Below are 21322 nucleotides of genomic sequence, written 5' to 3' on the forward strand. Positions count from 1 at the left end.
AACAGGAATACTGAGGGACATTCTATAAACAGTGTTTGGATGTCATGGTCCCAAAGGTAAGGCCTTTTGCTTTGTTTTCTGTACCCTACTGTGTGAGACTGCAGCCATTGTGATTGGTTGAATTGTCTCTTGTTCAAATGAGCTTCAACCAAACTTGAACAAGGAAGGTGAGACATTTTTGTCTTTTAAGTAACCTACTCCCTTCTCAGCAAAGAGCACGAAGGAGGAATGGAAGGTGATGTGAAAACAGTGCATTGTGGAAGTATTGTGTGCAGTAGTTGTGTACAGGGAAGAAGTATTTGAGTTGATTGCATGGGTTTTGTTAAGCACTGATTTGTTTCCTTCATTTTTTCCTTTGTGTCCTGAATATGTTTTCTTTCTTTCTTACATTTTATTTGGGTTGCTGTATCTTACCCCCATTTCATTTACATTGAGTCGGAGGTGTGCCATTTTGTAGAAGTTAACCCAGCTAATTAACCCTCATGTTATGACCAATCCCTCACCCCTACAGAGGTCAAGGGCTGTAACACAGAGTATTCTATTGTTGGTTTACTCATTTTCTGCATCCAAGTTGTCTGAAATTATGGTGGTATGAAAAGCAGGACTCTTGTTTATTATTATTATTATTATTTTATTATTATTATTTTATTATTATTATTTTATTATTATTATTATTATAATTATTATTATTATTATTTCTGAACTGTGCACATGGTTAAAGACTACTACATTTCCATACAGGCTTGATCTACTGTATGTATGTATAATGTAATAAACAGCATTTTATTATCACTGAGTAGTTGAGTATAATTCCCTCAGCCAATGATATTTTCCTGGGTGAATGTATGACGAGAATATTTGACTATAGACACTGAATGACCTCATGGGTCTCCTGCCGCAATTCTCAAATAGAATGACTGACCAGAAGCAAACTGGTGAGACTTATGCATGACTCAACAATTCTGAAAGAAGAAGTAAAGAAGCACAACATCCTATAATGGCACAGATCTCAGATTTTACCCTGACCTGCCAACTGAAGTACTGCTGGGAAGGTGTGAAATCAATGCAGTGAGAAAGGCTCAATGGGACATAAAGACAGACATAAAGACAGAAATCCATGCTCAACTCAAGAAACATACTATATCTACGAAATCTGTAACACGTGAAATCACAAATCTATTTGCAATCTTGTCGAACATGCGTGCTTCTTACTAAAGTTGGCTGGGGAGAAAGAAATTGAACTGTTGTTTAATAATGATGACTGGCTGGAAGCATTTAGCAGGATCTTCTCTTAATGTACTTCCATTAATGAACATAAACTGAAAATGACCTTTCTTATCTAATTCCACGTAGCATTTTTAGAATGCCCTGCGCGAATCTGTATGCATGCCAGTAGATGCGGACTGCTGCCCAAAGATTACATTTCTTACCATCTTGTAGTAGTAACCCTAAAAGTACAAAAAACGATCATTTTAAATATATGTAGCATAACTTCATATTACTTCTGCATCCATACAGTTACTTTAACTGGAACTGCTCCCAAAATACTTCCTAACCAAATATGTGATCCTAGTAACATACTTTAATGAACATAGATGTAAACGATTGTGAACTTTTAGCTAGTATAAACTTGACAGTGGGAAAAAATGAGATTGGTGGGAAATTAAACTGGGGTTAGCCGCACAGTAACACACACACTGCCAAGGCAGGCTTGTACAGAACACACACACTGCCAAGGCAGGCTTGTACAGAACACACACACTGCCAAGGCAGGCTTGAACAGAACTTCCTGTGCTTTTTTTCTTTTAGAACCCAAAAAATAAAGCCTGAGCTGCCAGTGTTTGCAGTCAGTCTCCTTTAGCTCATTCAGCCATTGGAAATGCATGCTTCTAGTTTCCTTGGCAACAGGGTAGAGATGCCACTTGGAATTAATGTGGTAGATGGCACAGTGCCAATCTCATGCAAACTAATTCAACTGCATGCATGAAGTATTGTCCAAAATCATATATGAAACTATACCACAGGAAAATCTAACTATGTAGTATCTAAAATTAATTGTTTACTCAAACTAAATGTATATGATTAATTTTAGACCCATTTACAAATCTGTGCAGTTTTGAAAGAGAAATTGATATATACTATACAATATGAAAAAGGGTGCACGTTTCTTCAATTCCTTCTATTGGGAACTGTTGGTCAAGCAATTAAAACAAAAGCATTGTGTGTTAGCTTATATGGGGGCAGAACTGTAAAGTTGCAAAAGCCTAAGAAAATTAAATGTGTTATGTGACACAACAGGAAGCAATACCACTACCAAAAACAATTATAATTAGGCTATACTAAATCTGAAAATAATACAGTGTCACAGCAGTACCTCAGGGCAAGGGCATACCTAGTAATTCTGGGCCCCTTGACAAAATGTCATCTTGGGCCCCACATCTAAATTTACATACATTTTACTCACTCACGGCTCCAGCAGATTAACAGGTAGTTACACACAAGTGTAGCACCACAGACAGCAGTCACATGTCAAGATTTCAGCACCCATGTTTTGGACACCTGGTCAGCACATGGTGACAACACCCCACCACTGAGGTGGTACGGCTGGCAGATCTAGAGAAGACATGGTTTTACTGTCTGATTCACCTAGTTGCCCACTTAGCCAGTTTCATCCTGCTCTGGCAGTAGAGGCTTCACAGGAAGGCGAATGGGTGATGACTCAGTCACATAGTGACAATCATAAATAAACCCCATATTAGCATAATTCCTCCATTTAAATATTCAACACCCACTGAAACCTGGCTGGTTATGGGCATATGCCTTACCCCGTTAGCATTTTAGCAAATTTAATGAAATTAACTGCAGTAACAGCAAGTTTTGACTTGACTTTTTGTGTGTATATTGTTGAGTGAAAATTTCTTAACATCATCGTCTTTCAGTAAACCACCACACCAGAAACAGCATGGGACCTTAAAGGCCTATCATAAAAAATTAAGATAAAATATATAAGCGTACTTCAGAAGGAGGCCTGGGGGATATGGACTGAAAACCATAACTTGGTATTTTCAACAGACAGAGATGGACATTTCAGGTCCAGAAAGTAAAAATCCAAACCAGGATTTTGTTTCAACCAACCAGTTGAGTATAAAGAGTCACAGTCACAGAGTATTCAACTGCCACCTGCAGTCACTGGCAATTAATGGTGTCCAGTCCCTCATCATCAATGTCCTGCTGCTCTGTCACCATCACTACAACCTCTGGCTGCAGGCCTCAGTGCAGTGGCAGTATCTGTCGGCATCTCTTCATGACTTTGCACACAATTACTTATGCCATTTCTAACACATTTCTGCAAACTACATGGGCTCGCTGACGATGTTGAACTACGTGGACATCTGGACTTAATATCTGGATTTCCATTTGAAGATTATTTGGGTATGATGAAAAAGATGCACCATCCACTGGCTCAGGTTATTTGGCTAATCCCAGAAGTAAATATTTTGACAGAGAATGAGACTTTACCTGGGAAGAGGGAGTTGCAAAAAGAGAATAGCCTTGGACCAGGTCATCTAATGGGGATGTACCAGTAGTTCAGTTTTAGGAACTTGTCATTAGTGGTACCAAAATTAATATATCAAGTAAGGGAGACAGATGAGTAAAGACTGGTGACCACCTTGCTTTGATAGAGATTTACATTGTCTTTGGGGAATATGAATTGACGGAACCTTTATTTGAGTATCCTCTGAATTCATCTAAGTTGGGTATCTATCTGGTTGGCAAAGTCTTGCCACAACTGAAAGTTGCTGAGCTACTTGGACAAGTTGAGAAATGTGTAAGGTTACCAAATTGTAACAACTTTGTTCCCAGCGCCACTACTGCACATGAGTCAATGATGCCACTTAGCCCATTTTTCTTGTGTTTATCTAATTCAACTTTTTTTCTTATACTCCACAAGCAATGCCAAGCTTGCGCTCTCTTTTGGGGAACTGCCCATATAGTGTCCTTTTGCCAGTTTGGAATGCCCTTAGATAGACTCCTGGGTGACTGAATGGAAAATAGTCTATGAAAGCAACCTTACACATTTGTTTTGCCATTGTGTTGTTTGTGATATGCTAAGCTACCTACCAACACAAATTTAGCTTGTGATTATTTTGTTATTATATTACAACCTTGTCCTATTTAAGTACAGTAGAACCTTGGAACTCGAACGCCTCTTAACTCGACCAACACGGACATCGAATGGGTCTGTTGAATTTTCCTCGACTTGTACCGCGACCAAAATCTTGGAACTCGACTATTCCTGCTAAAACTTGTATGGGTCAAGATGCGTTCAACTCTACTAGTTCAGACAATGGGTCAGTCGAGAAAAATCTAACCGCAACTCGACTGCTCGAAAACTCGGGACGTGACAAAACAAAACAGACCTGCTAAAACTTGCACAGATCTCCGATGGGCTGACACTTCGCTGACAAATGGACCTACTGCGATGCTTATGCCTATGAATCTATCAGTCTTGTGGTACCTCTTGACCGAATTCTCTGTATGGAAGCTGTGTTCGGTATGTCATTTTTTGTGCTTTAACTATAGTACATTTAGTGATTCAGTTATCATGGCCCCTAAGAAAGTGAGCAGTGATGGCAGCAAACCAAAGAGGAAAGTAGTGAGAGTACCTCTAGAACTTAAAAAGGAAATTATAGGGAGACTTGAAGGTGGTGCCCATGTGTCTGCTCTCGCTTCAGAGTATGGGATTGTCGTTTATTACATGTTTATTGCTTTTGGATGTGTGTTTTTTCATATGTGTATATATTGATTGGTTTTATATTGATTATTAATGCTTTTTACCATTAGGTAGGTAGATAAGTTGAAATATTCAATCATTTGGGGGTCTGGAAAGGATTAAATTCGTTTACATTATTTCTTAGGGGGAAATTCGACTTGGACCTTGACCAACTGAACCAGCCTTCTGGAACGAATTAAGTTTGCTTTCCAAAGTACCACTGTAGTGGATATATAAAGGGCATTGTAAGAACATTGTACTTGTGTTTTTGTGTCAAAAAAGTTTTCCTATGAAATTACAAAATGACGTATCTAGCTGTTGTAGCTTTTGTTATGACCCTGACTTATCCCACCTCTACTGGTTGTGAATGGACTTTCCCTACTTATTTCTCTCTCTAAGCAGATCCATCTGTGCCTCGACTCACTCCAAGGTGTCACATGGTAGCAGGAGACCCCATCTACAGCTACTGCCGTGAGGGCTGTGGCCCGTGCAGCATGTCCTAACGAATCGTTTTGTTTGTATTGCATTGTATAATGATTCTCAAGGGTTGCCACATAAATTAAGTCATTCGATGTTTACCAGTTAGACTCCAATTTATATTGTAATGAATTTGATGTGGGGGAAAATGATTAGATTAAACAAAACAGTTTGTTAAAATGGGATGCACCAACCACAACCCTCACAACAGTAGCCTAATGAGATTGTCTATGTCTATTGCTTACCTGACAAAACAATTGTCTGGGTCAATTCAGCTTTTCACTGTACTTCTGTCATCTTAGCACCCCCTGTCGCTTGACTGTTGTATTGCATGTCGACCAAACATGTCAACACGTCATTATGATGTGATGTTATGTTGTTTTGCTTCTCGTCCTGCTTTATTATTCTCCCTGTCCCTGATATTCCAAGCAGATTAATTCAATTCAAAGTTAATTTGAATAGCAGGCTTTCATACAGTATATCACCGCGGTAAAGAGTTTGCAGTTAGTGATTCGGGATTCCATTGAATTTTTCTCCATAGTGCAGTAACGTGTACAATAGTAAACAGTGGCATTTTGTGCTCATGATTTGTGTATTCAGATGCCGTTACCCCCTCCCCCGAAGTCTGCCGATATTATAGAGTACTTTGCTTTTTTATTTCCTAGTGAATAATAGTAAATAATATAATTTCAATAATATTAAAGTGAAAAATAAAAAATGACCATATAAACAGGTACCTACCTACATTACGTCTAACTAGGTTCACACTGACAAGTCTGATTTGAGTTCGTCTGTCAGTGACTGATACCTGCCTTTGTGAAAAAGGTCATACCTTAGCACATTTATTTTTGCACATTGATTGAACTCTGGCTAAGTGGAATTGAAGGAGATTTAATACCAAAATACCTTAAAAGTGATCCAGAAGGACCAAACTAGGTCATAAAGGCCAGTCTGATTTGTGAATTTTTTCATTAAATATCAAATGTGGTCAGTGTGTATCAGGCAGGTAGTAGGGAAATGGGCCGTTTTGTACTTGAAAATGAAAATACCAAAATATCCATGTTGTTTTTGACGTGATAATGTGATTTTGTAAAAAATCATAGATATATTTGCTTACATATCACTTTATTTACCTCTATGGCCATGTGCCATACAGGTAAATTGATATCCTATCAACTTTATTTTTGACAAAATGTGAAAATTTCACAAATATATTTGAATACATACAGTATTATCACTATATTTACATCTATGGCCATATGCCTTGGCAATATAAGGGCTACATGACAGACTGTTGGCTAAAACACCAAAATGAGGACGGAACCAGGTTCGTAGTGACCAAATGGGGTGAGTCAGTCGTAGGTAAATGTATCAGGTAGGTAGTAATGAAAAATCCATAATTTGCCATTGCAAAGGGGAAGTATGGGCACATGGGAATTCCACGCTTTGCCTACCCCTAACCCTAACCCCATTCTGCTCTCCATAGCTTACAGCATAGGGCCAGCCAATGTGCAGTGCCTCCGTTGTCCATTAATGTTTTGTATTACTCTCTCTTTATGAAGCTGTAATGTATCACAACATACCCACGTAAAGCGCATTGGGGCGACTTTAAGGGCCTTGCTCAATGGCCTTTGAACATGTGACTGTTTTGCTGGGGCTCAAACCAACGATCTTCCAGTCACAGGCAGAGAGACAGGCTGTGCCACTCACCGCCCCTGTAGTAGGGAAAGAGGCTGTTTTTTCACTTGAAGCTTTATGTATAAAAACAGCCTATTTTCCTTCTCGCTGCCTGATACACACACAGATCGATGACTGATTTACCACATTTGATTGGTAAAAAAATGTACAAATCAGACTAAATCATACCTAATTTTAAGACCTGGTAAGGACCAAATGATTTGTATTATGCCCTGACACCTAAAAGCTTAGAATTTAGAGAGGAAGACCAACTTGTGTGTATGTGTGAGATGCAAAATGCACCAAATTTACAGAGAATGTAGTGCACTGCAGATCTCACAGACATATCCACGAAGTTAGCTTCCCATGTAGTTATGTAGACTGTGGAAGGTTTTCTCCTTTCAATTCATTTGCAGTCAATCTGTTTGGCAGTTCTATACTACATAAGAAGCTACCAGTAGGGAACAAAAAAAGAGGGCAATACATTAAACGTGTAAAGATGAATGCAAATCCACAGTGTGAGATGCTTGAAATATGAGGCTAAAGACGGGTATTCAAATTAATCACTGGAAGAAGAAACATTCGCATTCGACAGAATGCCTAAATTCAATCACCTTCTCCCGGTATGAAGCTCCGCAAAAAAAATGGCCGCCTATTGTTGACCTTCTCTTGAGAAAAGGACACACCATCTCAAACTACCAAACCTTGCTGATTCAGACACTGCCCTGCCCTTTAAACCCTGAGTTTGTCAGCAGTTCTTCGGCCTGTTCTACGAAGCGGGGTTACTGGCTTATCAGGGTAACTTGTCGGATTTAAGGTACCAGTTTAAATGGACTTCATATTCGTTCACTTACATTTTGCCCAGACTACCTTAAATCCGACAAGCTACCCCGATAAGCCAGTAACCCCGCTTCGAAGTACAGGCCCCAGCTATTGGGTAGGTTTGGCACAGAGCATTAGTAGCTATTGTAACTGCAGCACACTGATTCTTATTTTGGTCCTGGAACAGAAATTGTCAGGTTACGAGCTACAAATTCAAGGTCGTTTGCTAAACCTGCTTTTGGGAATACCCCTAGCACATTATCTGATTATGCTGGCTACTGATCTGAGGGGAGAGGACTGCATGTGCTCAAATGGCTACAGGTGTCATTACATATATGTCATATGAACCTGGTGAAGGCTTGAGATGTGACATACACAGCTCTGTGTAAACAAGTATTAAACTACTTTATAATGACTTTCAACAAGCATTTACAGTAAAAATGACAAATACAAGATACAAATATTTACACTAACGTTTTCTACAGCAAACTTCCCTACTATTGTCGTTCAGATTGCGGATTATTCCTGGATCATTTAAGGACTTTAAGCAACTGTTTTTAACCAATTTTTAAATATTTTATATTACACTTATGGAGCAAGTCAAAGCAATTTAAATACAGGAAGAAACAAAAATGAAGAAACAAAATACAAATCTGCAAAATGAGCTGCAGCACTAGACCAGAACTGAGCAGTTTAAAAAAATCTTGAATTCATCAAGATTAAACCACAAGGGACTTGCTGAATAAATCACTAACCACTCATTACAATTATTCAAATAAGTTCTGTTTACACAGTCCATCATTTAACATATATAGTTTCATTACAATAGAGTCCTTGACCATTAAATTGGTACATTCTGGCTGACTGATAGTATATGACCATACAAAACTTGGACAGGTAATACTCCTTATCATTCTACAAGAGCCCAGAGGCCCTCACTGTCTGCATGTTTCATGGGAAGCCTCCAGAGTGCGGAAGTCCCTCCAAGTTGGTGGTAGTCCATCCTGCAAGAATCTTCCACAGCGCTGACATGGTGTCTGGAAAAGCTTGATGTAGCTTCTTAGCCAGGTCTGCATTAGAACATAAGAGATTTACAAACGAGAGGAGGCTATTCGGCCCATCAAGCTCATTTGGGGAGAACTTAACTACACGCTGTGTAAAGAAGTGCTTCCTCAAATTTGTTTTAAAATGTTCTACCGAATTGTAAGAGGAATCAGACCAAAAACTATAGGAAATACATTAACCCTCATTTCTTAATTCATTTTTAATTCCCAATAAATTTTTTATTTTTATCGTAATGCAGCATTACAGTAGTCTCTTCAGTTCATATATGGTTTGTATTTTTACCGGAAGAAGAGAAGGACAGGACAATTAGATATAGGGCTGTGCAATATGACCAAAATCTCATACCCCGATATAAGTCATCTAAAATCCTGATAACGATATATATCGCAGCTGCACCTCATATTTATGTTTTTTTTTCTACAGATCAGCTGTTGAACGAAATAGATCCACAAATACAAGAAAAGGAGGTAGGTCACAAATTTAACGCGATCCACAAATAGATGGGCAGTGATCCACAAATGTGCAATAGATGTTTGTGGATAGAGATATATTTGTGATTTTTTTCTACAGATTAGCTGTAGTATATCAAGCCCCTAAGAAATCAGTGTGGGAAAATATTTTTTGAAACAATTTTGAGTTCTCTCGCAATAGTTTTGCATTCCCTCGTAATGCTTTTCCGTTACTAATAATTGTACTGTGTCTAGAAAACTGAATATAAAGGTATCTTTACCGCAGTGTCATAGCTGAGGTTTAAACCCAAACCCATTTTCGGATATACCAGCCTGTTATTCTCGCTTGATGGTGTATGTGGGGATATGTGGATCTATACTGAAATATTCCAGAAAGTGGGCTCGAGTTTAAACCTTAACTCCAACACCGTGGTAAAGTTAGCTTTACATGCATTTTTTTCAGCTGTATTATCTTTCCATTTTTGTAACATATGCCAGTGATTGTGTGCACACTTCACGTTCAGTGGCCCAACTGTCTCACTTAAAGTCACTGGTGGTGAATGAACACAGTACATATAAATACGTATAAATAAGCACATACAAGAACACATAATATTAAAGTTACATGGTGTACACTGCCCTCATAGTTTAATACTTAAAGCACACTTTACAGGACGACTGTATTATTGATATTTATCCATGCCGTCACATTGCAGCAAACACCAAGTAGGCAGGTATAGCGGGATCGCAAAACTGCAAGTGAATTCAAAACTATTTCATGAAATATTTTTCCACCCAGACCTCTTAGGGGCTCTGTAGCGGTATGAACTGGACAAAAATCCAATAATCAATAGGAGGGAAGTCACAAATGTAATACAATCAACAAATAGGTAGGATGCGATCCACAAATGTGCGAAACACGTTTCACGTGTACATATCGCTCTGTATTTCTGGGGATATGATTTTACACAGAACAAATTTAAAAATACATATTTGTGGATAGTTAAATATTTCTGGATGATGGTACATATTTGTGGATTGTCTTCTGCAGGTTACAAATAAAGGCCAATTAAGACTACCATCCCACGTGGCGTGCAACACTGCAAACAGTCATCCAAATGATGAAGTATCGCCGTAAATGGTGCATTCTGCGACACCACAAAATAAACAATAGAGCACAAAATGAAACTACAGATGTTTTTATTTCGTCATACAAAATATATTGCCATATCGCACAGCCCTAGATATAACCCTAAATCAGCATTTGCGATATCAGGCACTGAGGAATACAAAAACTTGGGACATCTAAAGCTTTTAAAATACAGTATGTAGGAGACATGGGAGTTAGTGCCATCAGACTGATACATACCATGAAGGAACGTACCACCACATCGGGCATTTGGGGAAGCTGATAGTGTAGTAGGGCAGTAGTGGCATGATCTGTAACCTTTCAGAAATCGGACAGGGTGAAGAGAGAGTTTACTTTAATAACTGTCAATTTCTCAGTCCAACGACATTAAATCAATGTCTGACAAATAAAAATCTAGTGCCTTATAACATGCATTGACATAATGGGTACGCAAGAACACATTTGCTGTATATAATGTATATAATGATACAATTTTCTTGTTACAAGAGCGCAACTGTGTTCTATATTATGTCCATTTGCACTGTTAAGACAAGATAATACCAAGCTTTTTAAACTTTGACAAATGTATACAGGCAGTGCCCAGTTTATGAACGAGATCTGTTCCCTAAGTCAGTCTTTAAGTCAAATTTGTCAGTCAGTTGAGAAAAAAGTTATTATACAGTAATAATAAAAGTAACTTAATACACTACTGCATTGTACCTTCAGCCTACAAGCCACTGAAGCTGTGCAATGTTTTCACGACTGTCACAAAGTAGTGTGTGTGTCCATTATCACAAACCATTGCATTTATCCTGAACTTTAAATGTAATCAGCTTTATGGCAGTCCGTCCATAAGTACGAGTTATCCGGAAGTCAGGCACTCTTAACCCGGGGACTGTCTGTACTTCAAATGCATGGTAATTTATTGTCGGAACAGTGCAAGAAATTACCATGTGAACTGTTTTTTTTTTTTTTTTGAGGATGCTGTTATTTTTCGAAAAATATGTGCTGTACAGTCCGGCCACAAGTTATGCAGTCATTGTGAATCTGAAAGATAAATGTGTTGTGCAATGAAACAACAGAACATGGTTTTCTTTTAAAACAAACCGTTGTTTTGCACCAACTTCATGGAAACCAAAGATGATCAAATCAGCCTGTGGTCCACCTGGCATATGCTCAATGACTGCTGGTGGTCTTCAGACCACACTGAGAATCACTGATCTAAATAGTTGCTTCTTACCTTCTGAAAGACTTGATAGCTCGACTTTGACCAGATGTCCAACTGACAAAAGAAAATGTAAAGATTACACATTTTCTCAGTTTTGATCCAACTCCGATACACGGCTGTCCATACCGATACATATTCTGATACAAGTGCTCTTTTTACTTATACATATAAAATATAAATATATATACACTATACATTAATATTTTAAACTAGGAAATATAAATGAAAAAATGTATTCCAAAAAAAATATTTAATTAGGCTATTAGAAACATACATAACGTACTGTTACATCTTATTTTATGCATTTCTGAGGCATTTGCAGTTAAATCTGAATATCTTCCAAGCAAGTACACGCAAGTGGCGAATGCTTAAAAATGCCCCACAGTTTTTCTCCCTTTGCCAACAGCGTCACTTACACTTTGTTGCGTTAGCAGCCCCTCGTGTATCACAAGCTTTAGCGATTGCGCAAAACAGCCCAAGCTAGCGACTCCCAAGTGACCCATTGCTTTTTTTCATATTTCTCGCGTTGTCTCGCACAATTTGCCTACCTTTGTTTAGAGGGATTTTCCACTAAACGCTACTTCCACCTCTCAAACCTTTGTTTTTACAAGGTCTGCAAATTGCTGTGCTACTAGTTGTTAAAAGCATATCTGATGTTCTCCCGCTACTCGTACTGCGAAGAGTATGAACATGACATCACAGAAGTCACTGCGCTTACAGCCACTGAGTAGCAAATTAACTGAGTAGCAGCGTTAGCGTTCAGCTTGAATGCTGCAAAAAACATCAAAATGGGAAAGAGCTGTCGTGCGACTGACTGAACAAACAAGAAACAAGAAATATTAGCTATCTTTTTACAGACTGCCGAATACTAAATAAGTATCAGACGTGGATCGGTCACATTTGGCCTATACCCGATCGCTCTAAAAGGTACGGATCAGCGCCGATACCAATCCAGATATCAGATCGCTGAACCTCTAGATCTTAAATTCCTGGAATTCCACTGTACATCTGCCATGTATCTGAAGGTATTTCATCCTTGTTAAAACACATGCTAAGTGGCATACTGAAAACCTCCTCTTCCATTTTTGATTCACTCATGAGATAACAGAAGGGGCAGCGCCGTGGCTTTGTGGGTAGCACTGTTCCTCACACCTCCAAAGTTGAAGGTTCATATCCTAGCTTAGATCTGCAGGACGTATGGAGTTTGCATGTTCTCCATGTGTGACACAAGTTCTACTCTGGGTACTCTGGCTTCCTCCCAAAGTTCAGAGACATGTAGTTAGTCTCTAATGGCGCTTTTCCACTGGCATACAGAACTTGAGTTGTACTGGAAAGAGAGACTAGTTACAGCACAATTCCAGCTCGCTTTGGTTTTCCACTGCAGAAGGGTCGGCTCAGTAAAGGCGTTGCAGGGTTTGGAGAGCAACAGTAACCGAAGAAGTGCATGTGCACTGTCCACATAATGGAAATTCAGTGCAAATTTTAATTTTTTAATAGTGTTAATTTCTGCTAGTACATCTATGACAATCCCTGTTATGTTAGCATCAAACGCTAGCAGAATTAGCATTCAACTGTAAATTTGCATTATGAATGCATTCCTTTCAGCTGTTCCATAGTACTTTATGTAGAAGGCTGGAAGTTTTCATGTTCCGACTTATTGGGAATGCATTAATACATCGCAATGTACAAAATTATTACTAAAAATACATAGAATACGCTGGTTTTTTCCTTCAGACAATCCATGCTTATTAACGCAGATCACTAGTATCTCCATGCTTTTAACCAATCAGATGGTGGTGACGCAACCAGCTTGGCTTAATCACACTTTCGGCCCTGCTTGGTCAGCACGGGTACAGGCCGGGGATGGATTGGGTACGGCTAACATACTTTGCAATGGAAAACAGTCAGTTTGCAGAATGGGTCAGGTACAGCTGTTTTTGGATAAATCACATAAAAAGTACTGCACCAATAATGCTAGAGACAGCACTGAGATGAGTTAGAAGTTTTCCATTACTCTTACACCACCTTTACCATCTGATGGGTCCTTACCTTGCCATCCTCAGAGTACACATTCTCATTGAATGCCCTCACAATGGTCCGATCTATAAACAAACTTCGCATCACCAGAATGGCTTTCAGCACTTTACCTAGAGTCACCTTGATATGGCAGGAAGGTAGATGTCCATAGGAAAGTGAGGGAGAAAAAGAGAATTTAAGATGTAACTGTGCTGAAATTTAACATATACATAAGCATTATTTATATTTACTATTCAAATCCTCAAAATGAACATTAAGTTAAACCAATTAAATATGATTTTTGAGAGATCCCTATTGTCTTTGTCCAGTTAAAATACTTTCATTGGAGGTGTATGGTCAAGTTTGGTTAAGACAAGTAAAACTAATAACTAAAATGTATCTAAATTTAATCATTTAAAATAATTTGCACAGTATACATATACTTTAAACATACAATTAAGTATTAGCAATAATGAAGACACTCGTGATTTAGTTTCTCAGTCTTTGCTATTTAATATATAGTTAATGGTTATTAGAGTAGGTCAATTAAAAAAAATTCATCCATTTAAAAAACAGGTTTGTTTGGCACATTCACATCTCTAGTCGGTATATTATTTAAATTGTTATTTGCTAACACACAAGCTTTAAAGAACTCAATTACAATACAGCATTGCTCATTGGGCTAAGTAACATCACACACATTTCCACAGTCATTGGCTAAAACTGCAAGGCACTCTACAATATAATTCAATCTAGTTTAAGGTGAAGTTAAAATTTTGGAGCTGGGTTGATAAAAGATGAACTCGTGTGGATTAATGCAGAAGAGTGGTGAAGTAAGCAAATGAATATTTTCTGTAAAACTAAATTCTGACATACTACCAAGTTAAATTTCATGATAGTAATGTTGATTTACTGAAAAGGGAAGCTACAGGAGAAAAAGCTGATCTTACCAGAAGCACTGCTGATGTCCCATTAGGTCTGGAGAGTTCAATAGTCATATCAGGAAACATTCTGCCAATCCTTGATATAACATCATCCACATACCTGCAAGTGTAAAAGCAGTAATTACACTACAGCATTCAGGGCTTGTTGCAGTCTGTCATCGTAATAACAATAGAACTCCACGCATTTATCAGATTACTGCTCATCTGGGGATGGGGGGTGTCTTAGAACCTATCCCAACTAGGGCTGCACCAGTTTGACACAGTCATGGTATGATCATGTGTAACATCATGTAGGGCTGGGCGATATCATATCGATATTATATCACGCATGCGCAATAATCACCGCCGGGTCAGATGACAGACAAAGCATTTGGCCGGACGCCAGCTTTTCAGTGCTATACGGACATTAATTTACGCCCATAATTTGGTAAGAGGATTAGTAGTATGGCTTAAATATTAATGAGATGCATTTTGTGATACCCAAAAGTTAGTAATTCGATTTGATTAGCGGAGCACCCCACATAATACTGTTTTGGTGTACTACGGTTTGGTATACTACGGTTTGGTATACCTCATTGCAATATGCACTGAAGTCACGGTGAAGAAGAGCAGCCACGACATCTTTTAAAAGAGGAGATCTTGTGGATAAACAAAGTAAAAATACGTTGGCGGTGTGGTGGTACTTTTTGCAGTTCAAAGTCTGACACATTTATGAAACATAAGGATATGCCGTATTTATACTAATAATGACTTTTGGATGCCATACAAAGCCTCATTAATATTTTAGCCATACTACTAAACTGCTTAAATTGTGGGCGTAAATAAATGTCTATATAGCACCGAAAAGCTTTTAGTATTTATGTTAAAGCAAGACTTTTACTTTATTACTGTTGTGGGATTAATCTTTGGAAACACTTAAATTTAATAAGCACAAAAACATATGACAAACACGACTGTATTGTGGGTTTTATGGCTTTTTTGGAGGTCACCGACTCAGCTGCTGTGAGAATTACTGACTGTCTCATTGTTGTTTTGATGGGTTAGCAGTATGCTAATGCTATTGCCTATTAACAAAAACCAAAGGTATGATACGCTGAAGTATATTGCAGCTGGTGTTTAAAAGGAGCTTGCCGGTTCTATTGATGATAGGACCTTTCTGAAACAATCTCGGACCATGAAATAGGAAGGCAATTCACTTACAGCTCAGTAGCGGAATCAGTATTTTTCCGCACCGCGAATGTAACGTTTTCCTTGGGTTTCACGTGTTTGCTGTTTGTGGGCCTATACGCCTTCTTGGGCCACTTCTGACTGGTGAGCATGACTGGCACGCGAGAAGCACGGCGCTTATGATTGGTGAGAATGACTGCCACACAGGGAGTCATAGGGAGCTCCAGTCCTATTGAGGATCAAAAACTTAATTTTCTTTCAGTGCCAAATTCCGATACACAAACAGTACATCTCACCATCTGCAAACTAATAAGTAGGCAGCATACTTGTGTAAAGATGTAAAGTTGCTGGTCATTGGCTGTCTAATGTAAAATGACATAAACATGTTATAGAGGCAGGAAAAGGCTGTGTATGGTTTTTTACAATTATTATTATTACTGTTATCAGTCACAATGACCCTTGGAGGAATGAAAACAGAAGTGCTTCTGTGGTTGAACAGATGCTTCATTATAGTTATAACTTGAAACACTAATTGATACTTTTTATTGACCCTGTGGGGAAATTCTCTTTACGCCTCCCCCAACGTGCTCTCTGTAGGGTCGCCACTGGCAGCAGCACCAAGACCTGCAGATGTGGTGAGGCTAAGCTTGAACCAGTGACCTTCCGATCACAGGCATGGAGGGTTAGTCCACTGAGTCATACTGTCGCTGTTGTTGTTGTTGAAACTGATTGAAAAACATATTGATATCAAGAAAAGTATTGTGCAGGAACCGGTATCGAAATCAAGACGCTGGTATCGGAAAATTTTGAACGATGCCCAGCCCTATGTGTTGGTGTCTGATCCAAGTCTGGAAGCACAATATATTCTGCACATGTGCAAAAGTCAGCACATGCTCAGAATTCAGCCGCTTTTCAGGACACTGGCCGATCTGTTCCATACATGTGTGAATTTTTGCGTTGCTTTCAATTTACCGCAGCAAGTCATAATTGGGTTCTCATCCACAAGACTGAGCTATGGCTTAAAAAGAATAAAATGACAAAACTATTTCAGTCAGTGTTCATGTCCATCACTGATAATTACCACTTTTGTCACCTTAACTATACAAGTTCAATTTCTGTTTAGCGAAATTACCTCAAGACTAGTACAGCATTAATCCAGTCCACGAGCGATGTAGTGAAACGGGTAAATTTTTCATGAAGTTTTAAAGTTATTAGTCTTGGTGGCATTATGGTAATAAGGCATACCACAGTATTCTGAAATCATTACGACAAAATTAGCCGGAACCCCACCCTCTCAGTGAATTTTATTTTATTGATTTAAAAACGCTGGAATGGTGCTACTTTTTAAAATATCATATACATCAGTATAATGTCTGGACAGTATGAAAAATTAGATTTGCGGGTACCTCCAACCCTCTTCATACAGCTGCTCACCCTTACCACTACAACTACTTCTACTCTTTCGTCATTGAGCACTGATCTGTAAAAATCCACACTGCCACCTACTGGAAATACCTAATCATTGACATTGCACATGCACGGTCAATACGTAAGGTTTCCACTAGACATAAAAATCTGGGCAACACGCGCACCGACTGCAGTCGTCCACAGCCAACCCCTGATGGCGAAATTTACATCATGTCCGCAACTGAAAGGGCACGTGGAAAAGTGGAGTGGAGCCTTAAGTTTTACTTACTGTGGAGGCAAGGCAAGGGCACTTGGTTGGACTTTAGGCCGCCTCTTGGCAGATGCTCCCATTTGATTAGCAGAACGCTTGAGGGATTGCTGGTTTAGCAGGCTAGATGCCAAGCCAGCATGGTACTGCAACTAAGGACAATGAAACACAATATTCATGAACATTTACATTCCTAAGCTGATGACACAGAAATCTATTTCAAACCAAATGAGAATCTCACAAGAACTTTTTAGTTTTCAGTTGGGGGTAACACTTTTGTCACCTTAACTGTACGAGCTCAATTTCTGTTTAGCAAAATTACCTCAAGACTAGTACTGCATTTTCAGAATAAGATTTATCTCTGACAGTCTTTACTTATGCAAGATATGTTTTACAATATTACAGATTGCACAAAATTATTGTATTTTGTCCCAATGTGTTACTTTTGTATTGGAATTTGATATAAGATTACCTAAATATTTGGCCAAGTTGAGGTAATTCTCTGAGGGAAATGGGTCTAAGGTATATCATCATTGTGCATACATATTTAAGTCAACAATAAAGTACATAATGGACTCAAAAGCTGTGGAATTCCTAGCTCCAGCTGACATATATAGGGGGAAAAAAATCAGTGAGGTTTAATGCAATAAAGAAACCAAAAGGGGCGGGAATCAGCAGTGACCACCTGAATTGATTTTGATATATATGTTTGATGATTTTATATACTTTGAAATTTTAAAACTGATTTTGCTGAATAACATTTCAGGTCTACATTTAAAGTAAAAGACAAGGGCTGAAAACAGTACACATTTGTGTGATGAAATAAATCAATACATTTTCATGACACGGGTGAAAGCTAAATTTACAAGTAGATGTTCAATATGGAAAACATTATGCTAATTGCGGCTTGGAGTTGGTTACAGCGAGTGCTAGAGAGCTCAAAGACCCTCCCACATCACTTACAGTGCCTATGAAAAGTATTCACCCCTTTGGATGTTTTACCCTATTATTGCTGTAATTCATGTCTTTGACCATTTCTGTGCAGGTTTCACAGTATGCTTCGGATCATTGTCTTGCCAGAAGAAAAATCTTCTCCCAAGTCATAGGTCTCTTGCAGACTGAATTAGATTGTACTCCAGGATTGCTGTACAGTATATTTAATTTCAGTAACCCACATTTAAACTGATGTTTATAAATTGATTTTTAACTCTCATGGCAATGTCAAAACAACTTTGAAGAACTGCAATTTGTAACAGAATCAATTCCCCCCACCCCACCCCTACCCACTTGTCTGTCATTCAGTAAAATATTTTGGATTTCCACTACAAACATTGAGAACTACAGTCATCCGAACAACTCAGACTACACAAGATTCAAAAACAAGTAGGCTACAGTAGTACTAGTGACTGAAACAAAATAGTTATATACAAAGATCCAAAAAAGTCAAAATATTTTGCAATAGGGAAGAGGGGGAAGCATAAAATACACACACACCTTGCCTGGCTTGCAGCTACATGTATTTGTAACATCGGTAAGGAACAAACAGGATTTTTCCTGAAGGAAACTTAACTTACCTTATTGGACCACTTGTATGCCTGTAGTAGCTGGCTATAGAGAGGGGTCTTATCCTGAACTGGATCTAAACTCAGCAGACCACTGTTGTGAAGGGGATGACTTTCTGAAGGTCTACCAACCAGGTTGCTAAGACGTTCCAACTCGCTGCAAAGAACAGACCACATTTATACTTATATTTAAGTTTAAATAAAAGTGCATCATGGTACATTTAACTGCTTCAAAACGTCCAATACAAAAATGTTCAGTGATAACTGAAGTCAATATCTGTGCAATTAAGGGCAGCAAGCATTGTCAGTTTAACAGAGCACCAAAGTCAAAGTGCCAAAGTTAGTTACAGGTTTCCAGAGCTGTAGAGTCTTTAGTCCTTATTGAATCTCAAAAAGATAAATGCCAGACGAACTGCAACAGCACATTCTCTTATGCATACTATGGGAGGTGCTGCAGGAATGTGGATTACTGGAGCTGCTAATGCACACTATTCCACATTGTCCTTCTGGCAAATTCAAGCTAAACAAACAAGGTAAACAAAAAAAACTTTCTCCAAAATATTCCCAAATAATTTTTCCTAAAAAATTCTCAAATTCGTGAGAATGACCCACATTTTAATATTTGTGTAATGGTTTAACTTAAGTTTGTGATATACACATTATTCATATACTACTACTTGCAAGCAAGTACAAGCTGAATTTCAATGCTTTTGAAGAGGCTTGATGAACAGATGACTAGTGTATTATAAAAAGGGATAAACACACAGACACCTTGGCGATTAAAAGCGTATACCACAAGTACTTACAATCACATGTTCTCAAATGGCAGATCGAAGTAAACCAGGTAATATCAGCTTCCCTTTAAGAGGTTTACTTAATGTTTTGATTTTAGGTTTTCATTTTGGGATTCTGTGCAACTAGGAAGGAATATTATAGGCTTCTATTAAAATTTAGGCTCAAACTTTAATGATTTATCCAAAGTCGACAGAGATGAATTTATACTAATGCTACGCTTCATCAACTAAACAACTTCATCAGCACTGCTTCGTATCCAATTAAAGCTGTAGCAGGCTATAACATCCGTAGCCTTGAGCTTGTTAACCAAACATAAAGACGGCTCTCCTGTAAGAAATACCTATACATTCTAGCAAAAATATATGGTACAGTTCGGGTTACACTTTATATTCTGATAACTCAATTCACATTCACAGTGCTAACGTTAACGCTACGCCTTTACTTACTTAAGGTCTCGGTTCACCGACTGCAGATTATCTTGAAATTCAGTGGTAAAAACTTTTTCTCGCCCTTCAAGAGTCTCTTTATTTTTCATCCCATCTTTCAAAGAATCAAACACTCGAGTTACACTAGAACGAAGGGCCTGAATTGCACTTATTGCTTGAGAAAAAGCCTCTAAATTCACACCAACATTCATCACCTCCGCCATTTTCCATACGTCGCTACTCATCGGCGAGGTCAAAGGTTTACAAAGAATTGTGGGATATGTAGTTTGTAAACGCTGTTCCTGTTTGTTTCACAAGTAACAGCCTTATTTTTGTCACAGGCCATCATTACACCCCAACCACTCTGGATATCACGTTAATCTACATCCAGCCCTATAAGGAGGTCCTCCAACTTACAGGGAAAGGCTTGGGGGTTGGTGGCAGGATTGGCACTCCAGCCACTGGAAAAAAGTCAAACTGGTCTATTCAAACTAGTGTGGTGCTGAGGTATCACCCGGTCAAGCTTTTGCATGAACGTTGAAGCTTTGAACGAAGTTAGAGCATAAAATACGTAAATGGTAATATTTATGAAAAACAAATACCAAAATGTTTTAAACTCTGCAAAAAAATTCTGATTGGAAAAGATTTAAGAGAATGCTCCAGTAGAATAAGAAAATAATTAAATGTGATGTAATGTAAAAGTCAGAATATAGTTCTTCATAGATTGAGCAGTTTTGAATATTGTGATAACTGTAATATGTATAAGTAAGACGTATAAGCATTTTTATCCATATTTTAGCTTAATTTATTCTGTCACCAACGCAGGAATTATACTTACTCATAGGAGGCCAAATATTCAACGCATTCAATACAAAACCTGCAAACAGTTGCTCCAGGGACTCGCTGACCTTCCTTCCTGTTACTATGAGCAAAAGCATGTGCTAAGTATATATAATAACTTCTCACCATTTACACTAGATTTATCTTCGATGGTTTTATTGTGAATTAAATGGTTATAGATATATCTATACTTTTAGTAGGCTGTTTTAAATAAAGCAGGCAAAAATTATAAGCCAGGTAGAAAAATATAAGTTAACACAAAATATATGGGGAAACG

At 38.3% G+C, this 21322-nt stretch overlaps 1 protein-coding gene across 1 annotated transcript; it reads right to left on the reverse strand.

The window, feature by feature from the left end:
- Nucleotides 1-8136: 8136 nt before the first annotated feature.
- Nucleotides 8137-20474, reverse strand: med27 (mediator complex subunit 27). Its single transcript, XM_023820630.2, has 8 exons — nt 20227-20474; nt 18998-19142; nt 17445-17575; nt 14588-14681; nt 13671-13778; nt 11634-11675; nt 10634-10711; nt 8137-8820 (listed from the first exon to the last, which is right to left on the reverse strand). Exons 1-8 carry the CDS (start codon nt 20448-20450, stop codon nt 8686-8688), a joined length of 957 nt encoding a protein of 318 aa, XP_023676398.1. The 5' UTR covers nt 20451-20474; the 3' UTR covers nt 8137-8685.
- Nucleotides 20475-21322: the final 848 nt, after the last annotated feature.

The sequence above is a fragment of the Paramormyrops kingsleyae genome, chromosome 2 (genome assembly GCF_048594095.1).
Source record: "Paramormyrops kingsleyae isolate MSU_618 chromosome 2, PKINGS_0.4, whole genome shotgun sequence".
NCBI classification, from domain to species: Eukaryota; Metazoa; Chordata; class Actinopteri; order Osteoglossiformes; family Mormyridae; genus Paramormyrops; species Paramormyrops kingsleyae.